The 12,693-nt window shown below is 35.6% G+C and overlaps 1 protein-coding gene across 2 annotated transcripts; it reads right to left on the bottom strand.

Moving 5' to 3' along the window:
* Positions 1–1,604: 1,604 nt before the first annotated feature.
* Positions 1,605–7,210, bottom strand: LOC131660058 (uncharacterized). Of its 2 annotated transcripts, XM_058929185.1 has the most exons (9): positions 6,938–7,210; positions 5,249–5,338; positions 2,977–3,080; positions 2,794–2,876; positions 2,591–2,701; positions 2,425–2,506; positions 2,236–2,331; positions 2,036–2,134; positions 1,605–1,797 (listed from the first exon to the last, which is right to left on the bottom strand). In XM_058929185.1, exons 3-8 carry the CDS (start codon positions 2,989–2,991, stop codon positions 2,036–2,038), a joined length of 486 nt encoding a protein of 161 aa, XP_058785168.1. In that variant the 5' UTR covers positions 2,992–3,080; positions 5,249–5,338; positions 6,938–7,210; the 3' UTR covers positions 1,605–1,797. The 2 variants fall into 2 exon arrangements, with proteins under 2 accessions (XP_058785168.1, XP_058785169.1); XM_058929186.1 differs by lacking the exon at positions 2,977–3,080 and having other exon boundaries at positions 6,938–7,208.
* Positions 7,211–12,693: the final 5,483 nt, after the last annotated feature.

The following is a 12,693-nucleotide window of genomic DNA, read 5'->3' as shown; positions in this document are numbered from 1 at the left end:
CGTAGGTGCATCTACGAAAGACTTCTTGAGATGCATCTACGGAAGCATTTGATGTCATATTCGTGTCAGGCTCTTCTCCTCCCTTATTCTTAAATTTTCATCTTCTCAAACTCCTAAACTCTCTCAACTCAAAAATCAAACTTCCACCAAAGTCATTTTTTTCTAGTGAGTTCAACCGTTAACGTCAACATCAACGATTAAGACATTTCAACAACTTAAAAACTCACGTCGCCGGGGAGCTTCTTCTACTCATGTGCCACCTTCGGCTGATGCTAGATCTTCGATGCCACCTTCTGAGTTGCACGAGGAGGCTGATGCGCCTGAGGCGCCTTTCGTCTATCCAAAGGGTCCTTCAGATTTATCTCTTCTGACAGGGTATGCAGATCATTTAGCCAAACATATTTGGGACGAAGAGGTAAAATTTATTAGACTTATTACTCATTACTTTTTTGTCCTCGGTTTTTGATTTTTGATTTTTAACTTTGCTTGTTATTAACAGTGTTTTCTTTGGAAATTTTTCAGGATAGGACTTCCCAGAAGTTCTACAACCACGACCGAAAGATTGCCAATCTCTAACAACCTACCGAGCCATGGTTCTAGGATGTCCTTGCAGCTTCTGCGCTGAAGGACATGTGTCATATTGGGTACCACACGATACATAATGGGATCTAATGGCATTTACACAGAGGTGACACTCAGAGACTTCCTCGTTTCCATCTGCCACATGGAGAGATCACCATCACGCTTGACGAAATCGCCTGCCTCCTGCATATACCTATTAAGGGAACCCTTCATGGTCACTGATCGGAAAAATAGCAAGTGTACTATTTTTGCCTCTGTAGTAATAATAGGGGAAATTCCCCGAATGTCGATCTCAAGGACCGCGTAGGAAATACAGATTCTTAAAGTACGATTCAATTGAACAAAAACTAATGTTTTGGTTTTGGTGGATTAAATCCTTGCAAAGAAAAAATAACGAGAAAATAAATTGCTTTTTGTTATCAAATATACACTACGCCAAACAAGGAAAAAGACAGCGCTTTTTTTGGCTTTAGGCAGCGCTTTAAAGCGCTATCTATTCCCCCGCTGCCGTAGGTAAAGGCAGCGCTTTTTTTCACCTTGAAAGCGCTGCTAAATGCACCCTTTAGCCAGCATTTTTACCTATAAAGCGCTGTTAAAGGCCCCATTTAGACAGCGTTTTTATATTAAAAGCGCTGCTAAAGGCCCACTTTAGGCAGCGCTTTTATGAAACAATTTTTGAAGAAAAAGCCTCTTAAAAGCGCTGCTAAAGGCCACCTTTAGGCAGCGCTGTTCCTACAAGCGCTGCTAAAGGTCCAATTTAGCCAGCACTTTTATCTTAAAAGAGCTGTTAAAGGCCCCATTTAGGCAGCGCTTTTCTGAACAAAATTTTTAAAGAGCTTTTAGACAGCGCTTCTCTTGTAAAGCGCTGTCTAATGTCCACAAAATTTTTAGATGCATCTATTTAAAAAAGGCTTGCCCCAGGTTTTCACCACATTTCGCACCTGTATATATCATTACAAATTTCACATATACGAATAAACTTTGTATTTTTTATATGCTAAGATGCTAAGAATATATTAATAAACAACAACAAAATTACATCCAATATAATTCAATGAAAACAATTGCATCATCCAAAATATTTTTACCCAAAACAACAAAATTACATCCAATTCAATGAAAACAATTACACAAAATTACATCCAAGTCAAAAGGATGCTAAATATCTACTTTTTCTTCTTGCCAGCAAATGTAACCTTTTTACCCTTCAATATCCTGCAATTGCATCAAACCATTACAACCACAAAACAGAATAACAGAAAACCAAAAACAAAATAATATAAAGGTGAAAAACTTTCTACATTAGAGTCCATAAAACCATTCTACATTTGCCACGAATGTATTTCAAACGGCCTACATATCACTAAATAATCTATGTAGATAAATCAAATATTGCAACATGCACTTGGCTATACTCAAAATTCTCATCAATTATAGTAAAATTTCAATATACCTATACAACTTTCAACTCAATCATGAATTGACACCATTCCTCCTTAAGTTCATCCAACTTAGATCTTGAGTAAGTAGCACACTTGAAGTCATCAAAGTACTACAAAATAATATAACATGGTATGTTTAAGTTAAAGCTATTTAATTATATGAGAAATATGTGTTAAATATTAAAATAACTCTTAAGTTAGAAATCCATACCTTGGACGGAGTCTCTATTTGATTCGAAAGAAGAATTTCTTTCATAAACTGCAACATGTAAAAAACGCAATCTACTTCATTACGCTGCCCAAGACACTACACATGGAAAGGAAATATGGATAAGGCGTAAGTTTTATCACGTATCATCACTATTTATATAATCAAAATTGCGATAATTAATTAATATACCTCCACTCGAATCCATGTGATGTTGTTAGCTTTACTCTTTGGTACTTGACTTCCTCTTTGTGCTCGAAAAACTTGTATAACGCTAATAAAACATAAACGCATAATTTAAAACAATTCCCATAAATAAATAAATATTCACACGAATATTTAGAACAATCTCACTTACGTATCAACCAACTCCTTCATAGCTTCGTATGTACTAACTGGATTGTGTAAGGAATCCAGAAAATATACAACTTCTCTGATAGGATTAATCGCGACCAACAACCAATGTCCACTGTAAGGCAAAACAAATGTGAGATGAAAACTTTCTACACAATGTCAAAGTATGAAAAATTATAATAGATGAATTTAGAATTAAAGTCTAACCCGTTGTCGGTATTAAACGGTAAAAAGAACAACTTTTCTGAATTTGTGCTGGCCATAAAACGGTTGAGATGGTCCTCAACTAACTACACCAATACAAAAAAGTCAGATGTTGTTTTTTTCAGTATTAAAACAATAGCCTTCAAATACATGTTGCAATCTAATTTTCATCAGTTAATCAAATACCCTTAAATTGAACATGCTTCTAACACAATTTCATATTAGCTAGAACTATAATTCCAACATGCTTTCTCAAGACTATAAATTGCATGGCCTAACTATCACATGACCTGGCATGAGAAACAAATTCATGCATTAGTAAGAAAATTAAGAAATTCAAAAAGAAAGAAAAAATATCAGAAAAGGAAACCTAAAACATATATATGCATATGAACGAGTCTAAGTTGTGCTTTCCATTTAGAGAAGCATTGGTAAACACTCTTATCAATATGATCCATCTTAGTTTGTGAAAAGTTATTTAATTTGAAATAGATGATGAAAATTAATTCATTAGAACGTTTAAAAATTATGTGTCTTTAATTATAAGCATTAAGAACAAACTCTTTTAAGAATATTGATAAAAATTAAATCACAAAAAAACTCCCTTAATGATAATGTCAAGACATGTCATAAAATAATGGAAAAAAATGACTACCATATTAAGGGTGAATTCTAGAATGAGGGATTAATTAAGTCCCTCACTATGAACCACTTTTAACAACCAATAGATTAAAAGAGTTCATATATTATCATAGACCATACCACATAAGATTATTTCATCAATCTTTCCTCTTGGTTTTAAGTCTCCAATATTAATTAACACTCTTATATCATGAAGACATGAACCATGCATCTTCTCTACTGTTATATCTACAATAACTAGCACCACAACGCCATCATTAACAGTGGTGTTTTAATATCAATAAATATTCCACATTTCAACCCTCCCTCCTAAAAAAAACATCTCTTTTATATCCCAGTATTCAGATTAATCTAACGACAACCCAATAAATGTTGGACTAATCCTTACTAAATTGCAAAACCAGTCTTTTAAGCAAATTAATTGGAGAAAAAACAACTTCTTTTACTCTTCCCAACGTTTCAACATCAATTTATCTTAACTTCCAACACCATCTTAGATCCAACCAGAATCACAGTAAATATGGAAGAACTCAAAAACTCATTATTGTCTTCTTAGAAGAAAACAAATATCATATTTACTAGGTTGAAAAAAACCAGAGAAAATTTGAGTTGATAAACTAGTGTGAAAAATGTAACAAATGTAGAAATAGCGTGAAGAGCATACTAAAAAAAGGTAGTAGTTACGATGACGGAGAAGATGATGTTAAATGTTAATGTCTTGGTGGTGGTAGTAGTTACGATGACGGAGAAGATGATGTTAATGTCTTGGTGGTGGTAGTAGTTACGATGGCAGAGAAGATGATGTTAATGTCTTGGTGGCGGTAGTAGTTACGATGGCGGAGAAGAGTAGACTCAAAAAAAGGTTAAAAAGACAATACAATCCAATGTGGTGTGGTGTATAATAAAATCTATATATTCATTTAATCTAATGGTTTGTAAATGTGGTACATGGTGAGGGATTTGGTTAGTGCCTCACTCTAGAAGTTACCCCATATTAAGAGCAAAAATGTTCAAAAGTTAATAAAGTCAGTATTGTTCCACAGCAAATGAAATAATTCATAACTCACTAGAAAAACTGTTACCAACAAAATTACAGCAAAAAAAACAAAACACACAAATTCAGCTACCGGGAAATCTTGGTGTGTTTTTTCATTAGATTGTTGCAGCTTATATCATTGAAGTATAGTTGGGGTGAAGTTTGCAGCTTTTATCCTCTTGAAGTTGCAATTAAGCTACCGGGAAATATCACTATTTTGGCTATAGCCTATAAATCAACGACAATCGAATGTAATGTAACTAAAGCCTACTCAAACAAGTTTCTATAAGAGAAATCATCGGACAAACATATTGGAGGCAGCAATCCAGGCTACAATTTCTCAAGCCAATTCAATCCTATTTTTCAATCCTAACATATTGGAACAATATGAGGATTGTCAAAGACAGAAACTCTTCATTATTGTATTTTTTGTTGGGTTATCAGACGTGCCATCTATATTTACAGTGACTTTACATATAGAAGATCTTGCAAAAAAAACTTGATGCAGACAATAAGGAATATAGAAAGTGTGTAGCTAAATTGGATGACATTAAGGTCTGATAATTATTTTGTTTTTACCTTAAATTCTTCTTTAAGGGTAACTCAATCATTCTATTTACTAGTGAGCGAGAATTTAGTAACTCAATCTAGTTCATGTAGCAGAATCTGACTTGGAATTTCTTTTGATTTGGAAAAATAGAAGTAAACAAGTAAAACTCTGTTCAAAACAAAAGAAATATGAACTTAGAAAACAAATTAGAATGTTACAAAAATGAATACCTTAAAGTCTTCCTTGTGTATGCACAGACTTGAGAATGTCGTAAATAATACTTTAGACAAAATCTAGTCAATGGTCCTTTTCTTACAAGCCTGAGGATTGAGGAAGATATACAACATGTCATTATTCTAAGAAATAATTGTTCTACATTTACTTCAGTTAAGATATATACAATTCATATAGATGTATGCACTTATGCTTCTGATTTCTCTTCAAGGATGAGTTCTCATATGGAGATTTCATCAATCAGAGGGTTATAATATATAGACATCTCTTTATTAAAATCACTTATTTTTGTCCAATAATTCAAACTTGAACACCAAAACATGCATAGATATAAACTAAAAATAACTTAATTAAGTGCTTTTAGCACAATAAATTATCATACAATTACATGTATTGTTAAAAAACTATCTTGAAGAGTTTATAGAAACAAGAATAGCCTACAATTTATGAACCACCAAAACAGGCAAAATCGAAAGCGTAATGCAAGGCTGATCACCAAGAGAATTCGACGACATAGGAAGCGGCACACTGTTTTCAGTTAACAGCAACCTAAACTCATTCTCCAACTTATCCAAAGCAGCATCTAACAACCCACCATTCAAGTCACCATTCTGTGACTCCTTAAGACTCTCCAACTCCCTCTTTAAATTCTTAAGATAAACCTGATCCGCAACCGAATTATCTTCTAAATACTCAACTATATCATCCAACCATTGAATAGCCAACCCACAATTATCTCCCAAAAACCTCAACGCCTCCTCAAGACGCTTCAAAACCGACAAATAACCCGGTAGATCAATCCGCAAATCCGACAACAAAGACTTCTCAAGGCCATGAACCGCATCGAAAACCTTCAACATAGCAGCCGTAAGACCAACAGCCCTATTAATATGCTCGAATTGGCCGAACCACAGATTCAAGCCAAGGCAACCTTACCCTAATCTCATCTAACCTTGGCCCTTATTTCTCTACTCCTAACCCAACTGTCTTTGATTTCTCTAAGCTAAATTTCAATGATTTAGTAGCACAAATCAAATTCTCAATTCTACTATCACTATTACAACCAACAGAACCAGAACCAGAAGCCATTCAAAACACTAAAGCTAGATAAATAATTGATTTGGAATTGGGGCTTTTTCCTTATTTGGGGCTATTTTTCATATGAATTGTCAAAATATGGTTTTTGCGATGAACCGCATCGAAAACCTTCAACACAGCAGCCACAGGACCAACAGCCCTATTAATATGCTCGAATTGGCCGAACCGCAGATTCAAGCCAAGGCAAACTTACCCTAATCTCATCTAACCTTGGCCCTGCTTTCTCTAATCCTAACCCAACTGTCTTTGATTTCTCTAAGCTAAATTTCAATGATTTAATAGCACAAATCAAATTCTCAATTCTACTATCACTATTACAACCAACAGAACCAGAACTAGAAGCCATTCAAAATACTAAAGCTAGATAAATAACTGATTTGGAATTGGGGCTTTTTCCTTATTTGGGGCTATTTATCATAAAAATTGTCAAAATATGGTTTTTGCGATTAACCAGGAAAAGGGATTTTCAAATATTGAATTTTTAGGTAACCTTAATAAAAAGAAACAAAATTTGTACTTTGCAATCGAAGAATCAAAAAAGGGTTTTGATTTAAAGTTGGAGAGAGAAAGAAGAAGGTGAAACTCACGGACTGATTTGGAGAAGACGAGTTTGACTCAGCAAGTTGGGACTTGAGTTATGGATAAAGAGAATGAATGGAGTAGATGAGAATCTGAATCTGCGCGTGTAAATGATGAGATATATGATTTTTGGAGAAGACGAGTAGGTGAAACTCACTGACTGATTTGGAGAAGACGAGTGTGAATCTGGAGTAGATGATTTTTGAGAACGAGAGTCTAAGAAGAAGATACCGAAAGAATTTAGGGTTTTAGACTTTTGTTCGTATAAGCCCTTTCTAATTATTTTAGGAATATTGTTTTTTAGAAATTAATAATTCCCCTAAGACAGCGCTTTAGAGAAAAAGTGTTGGCTAAGGTAGGCCTTTAGCAGCGCTTTTGAAAGCGCTGGCTAATATGGGCCTTTAGCAGCACTTTTGAGAATATTTTTTTTAAAATTTACATGACTTTAGACAACGCTTATGGGAAAAGCGCTATCTAAGGAAGGCCTTTTAAAAAGCGCTGTCTAAAGTAGGCCTTTTACCAGCGCTTTTAAAAAGCGCTGTCTAAGGTAGGACTTTTAGCAGCGCTTTTACTCATTTTCTTATACTGTTTCCGTGTTTTATTTTTTATTTTCCTTATAGCAGCGCTTTTTTAGAAAAGCGCTGTCTAAAGTGCGCTGTCTAAAGTCTCTTTTGGCGTAGTGATATGAGATGCTAGGGTTAGTGGTTGATTTGGCATGTAACACTCAGAATTAAGATCTCTTCAACAAGTTCATAACACTCAGTTACCAATCCTTAGGGTGTTTTCTCCTAAGTCCTTAGTGAGAAAACCTTTGGTCTTCCAACCTAATTCCTAAGTCATTAGGAATCTAAATTGAAACCAAGCCTTTATTTTATCAAGATTATATGGTGATTATAGGGTATCCCTAGTCCTAGGTGATATCTACTATATTCAAATTATGCACAAACCCTAACAACTACAGTCCTGTACCTGTTAGCCATGGATTAATCCTTATTTGACCGATAAGGAAAACATGAAGAACATTGCATAATTTAACTGAATACTATAAACCAATGTATTGACGAAATCACAAATTCATCGTTATTACAAAACCAAATCAGGACCACCCCCTAGCATTGGGGGGTTTAGCCTCTCATAATATTCAAGAAAGACAAAGTAAAGAATTTAGACATTACAAAGATAATTGGGAACTTTGATCTTTAATGGTGTCCACCGTTGAATCTCTCTGTCTCCGAAACCCTTGATGAAGCTATCTTCTCTCCTCTGTGGTTTTTTATCGTATGATGTAAAAGAGTACCAAAATAATTCTCTCAAACTCAACTAAATAGTCTAGGTACAAATCTCAGCCAAGTGGAATGTCTAAAGTTCCCTCAAGGTGGAGATTTAATGAAAAAGCCCTAAAATTGGAAGTTTTCACGCTCTCAGCAACACTGGCCGTGCTTGGAAGCACTGGCCGTGTTGCTCTTTTATTTTATTTTTGCTCCCAGCAGTCCTGACACGGGCCGTGCTCAGCCACACGGCCGGCCGTGTTGTCCCCCTGGATTTTGTATGGAGAAGAGTCGTTCACCTGACACGGGTCGTGCTTGGAAGCACGGGCGGCCGTGTTGGCTCCCTGGATTTTGTATGGCATTTTCTTTGAAACCTGACACGGGCCGTGTGCTGAAGCAGTGGCCGTGTTAGACCCCAGAACCTTGAATTTTCATCTTTCTCTTACTTCTCCTTCCTTCATGGTTGCTTCGACATTTAAGATGACTTGTTCAAAGCTGAAACTTGTACACAACTAACCAAACGACATCAAAAGAATCTAAATAACTTAAATTAAAACATAATGCAAAGTAAACATAAAAGCAATCAAACATGAGATACTTAAACAAAAACAATAAAACATTGATCAAAGTGTTACCGAATCGACAAATTTAGACCGAATACATGACAGAAATTAAGTAGAAATGGTGACCGATTAATCACAGTAGGCTGACTAAGGAGGAAGCGAGGGGGGTTCTTATTGTTGAGCTCGGGGCTGATCATGAGGACGCGCTTAAGGAGGTGGAGAAAACCCGCGACGCGCACGCGAGATTTTCCTTCTTGACGCAGCAGTACGAGGTCTAGCTCCTTGTGACACAACAGACTGTTGGTGACCCAGTAGAGGAGGACATACACAGGCAGTGGGTGTTGAGGTGTTACTTCTTATTTTTGTTAAGCACTCAGCTGTTCTTGGACACTAGTTCATCAAACACATATGTCGTTTACTTGAGGTACTTATCGGATACCACACGTATCCATAAGTTCAACTGGGAAGCGGCTACACTGATGTATAGTTACCATAGACTGGGAGAGGGATGCTTGTGGAAGGCAGGGACTGTGGCTCGCAGTTGTTCCCCCTTAATGGTAACAATCTTATATCATTCAATATATATATATATATATATATATATATATATATATATATATATATTTGTGATAATGTTTGATCCCGATAGTTTTTTTCCAGGGTTGAATATTACAGCACTTCCCCATGATCATTGGCTGGGCAGAGTTGTCTGACTACACTGAGGCCATGTCGCGTGCTAGAGCCTTCATCCCCCTTAGAGGGAACTAGGTGTCGGATCCTTTCATGCATGCTCTTGATCGCATGGCTGCAGAGGACATTCGATACGACTACTATGTGGCTAACTGTGAGACGGTTCTGTGGGATGATGTTGCCATATATTCTAGATGGTTGGTTGTCAGTTTGACCATCATTGTTCGTTATCTTCTAGAGCGCGTCATGCGGCAGTCCGGGTATTGTCAGATGATATCTCGCGACCCTCTTGTCTCCGCTCATATCTTGATGACCTATCATCAAATAGATGAGGTATTTGCAAACTGAGATCATCACCTGGTTCTTAACGAGGCTCGGGCGACTTGATCAGAGAGAGATGAGTTGCACAGACGGGTGCATCACTTGGTACTTCACGGTGTCACATCCATACATGCTCCCAACTACACTGGGATCACCACCCAGACCGACCCATAAGGAGATCTTGGAGACTCATCAGTCTCAATTGGACCACACTGACGATGTTCTTCCTCGATGGTGTGAGATACTTGACATGGCGCAGGCATGCATTGTCGCTAGTTTCTTCCCTGAGGGGTCGGACACATGCGTGTACTGGATGGTATCATGGAGGCGGCACATAGGGCATTTATGTAACGTCGATGTCGTGCCATGACTGGTTGGGCACTTAACGCTAGAGGCAGAGTAGCCAGTAGAGGACGCGGACGCAGAGTCAGGGCTAGAGGAAGAGGAAAGTTAAAGGAGGAGGATGTTGTCCAGCACACACAGTAGTGATGCCTATGATTTTATTGATATATGTATTTTGATTACATTTATGTACTTTTTTTTATAATGTATGATATTATTTGGATGATTTATACGACGTGTTATTTATGTGTTCTATATATCATTGCCATTACATTATACTACTTTCATGTACTATATTTAGATGTCAAAAATATTGTAGTTTTGAAGTAAAATAATACTGATTTAAAATATAGCAGAAGGTTCCGTAGTTATATCTATGGAACACTCTATTTTTTACACGTTTCGTAGATACATCTACAGAGATTTACTAAACTACAATATTTTGAAATTTTCCAACGTTCACTATGTCTTTTATTGCTTCCGTTGATGTACTTGCGGAACAAACTAATTTTTTTTATTAAAAAAATGCTTCCAAATGTGCATCTACGGAAGCAGGGGAATAATTGGAATTTCATCAGGTGGCTAAGAGATTCAAGGGGCGCATTGAGATATTCTTTATCTTTTACATAATTTTTTTCTCAAATGTTAAAAGATATTTTTATTTTTTATGCAAATCTCTTTTCTCTTAAGCATTCACTTCTCCCACATAAACTCTCAAACAGAATTTTAGGGTTTGAGATTTTCTTCGATAAAATTATAAATGCAAGAGGTCCCGTTAAAACCCGCACGACTTATTTTTTTAATAATTATGTAGTGCTATATTTATAAAGGATATGACTAGTGCAATAACCATAAGCCACCCCTAGGAAAGACGACGATCATATGTCGCACTTAGGGAGGTATTGCATCATCCCCAATGCTTCTCTATCGCTCACTTCTCATAAAACATGGACTATCATATGAAATTTCTAAAATTTCTTTACCTTCTTCGAAAACATGGTCTATCATATGCAATTTTTGGAATTTCTTCCCTTCTCCAAAAACATGGACTATCATATGCAATTATTGGAATTTCTTTACCATGTCCAAAGTGGACTATCATATGTAATTTTAGGAATTCATTTCCTTTTTAAAAACATGGACTATCATATGCAATTCTAAAATTTCTTTCCTTTCTCTAAAAACCTGGACTAACATATGCAATTTCTAAAATTTCTTTCCCTTCTTCAAAAACATGATCTACCATATGCAATTGTTGGAATTTCTTTACCATATCCAAAGTGGAATATCATATGCAATTTTAGGAATTCACTTCCATTTTAAAAACATGGACTATCATATGGAATTCTAAAATTTCTCTCCCTTCTCTAAAAACATGGACTATCATATTCATTTTCTTGATTTTATTTCCCTTCTCCAAAAACGTTGACTATCATATGCAATTTTTGGAATTTCTTTCCCTTCTCAAAAAACGTAGACTATCATATGTAATTTTTGGAATTTCTTTACCTTCTTCGGAAACATGGTATATCATATGCAATTTTTGGAATTTCTTCCCTTCTCCAAAAACATGGACTATCATATGCAATTATTGGAATTTCTTTACCATATCCAAAGTGGACTATCATATGTAATTTTAGGAATTCATTTCCTTTTTAAAAACATGGACTATCATATTCAATTCTAAAATTTCTTTCCCTTCTCTAAAAACCTGGACTAACATATGCAATTTCTAAAATTTCTTTCCCTTCTTCAAAAACATGGTCTACCATATGCAATTGTTGGAATTTCTTTACCATATCTAAAGTGGAATGTCATATGCAATTTTAGGAATTCACTTCCATTTTAAAAACATGGACTATCATATGGAATTCTAAAATTTCTTTCCCTTCTCTCAAAACATGGACTATCATATTCATTATCTTGAATTTATTTCCCTTCTCCAAAAATGTTGACTATCATATGCAATTTTTGGAATTTCTTTCCCTTCTCAAAAAACGTAGACTATCATATGCTTCTCTAAAAACTACAACTCAATCCTAACAAAGTCAAAATGTTCAGTGGCCCGTTAAGAGAAGCCACGCCAATGCCAAAGAAGTGCATCATCTTATAGGTTACCTTGTCGCCCTATTTCCTTCCTCTCGTGCGCATGCGACAATGCTTTCCTTTTGAAAACTCACAAACAACTTGTTCTCTAATTTTTAAAAGAGTTTTAAATATTTCTTAAACACTTACAAACGATTTCTTTCATCTTTCATCTTATTATTTTTCCATTGTTGCATGGATCTGAATCTTATCTTTAAATATTCGTGATTGGTTGAGGAAATTCATTTTGGTTTTAACGCTTCTTTGGAGATTTGGTTAAGATATCAGAGGTTCGCATGAATGTGTAATGTTGTGGCTGGTTCTAACAACTCTAGTGAAAAAAAGGAGGTTCTTCGCTCCAGGTTGACCTTGGTAGTATTGTTTGGAAATCTACAGACATGGTAGGAGTTTTTCTCAATCTTCAGACATACCAATGCTCAAGATACTTGTGGAATTATGTGGAGATTTTTGTAGACAGAGAGTTAAGAGCAGGTT

This window comes from Vicia villosa, linkage group LG3 (assembly GCF_029867415.1).
Source record: "Vicia villosa cultivar HV-30 ecotype Madison, WI linkage group LG3, Vvil1.0, whole genome shotgun sequence".
Lineage (NCBI taxonomy): Eukaryota > Viridiplantae > Streptophyta > Magnoliopsida > Fabales > Fabaceae > Vicia > Vicia villosa.
The sequence above is the reverse complement of the archived record's forward strand: the minus strand, read 5'-3'. Positions and strand labels throughout refer to the sequence as shown.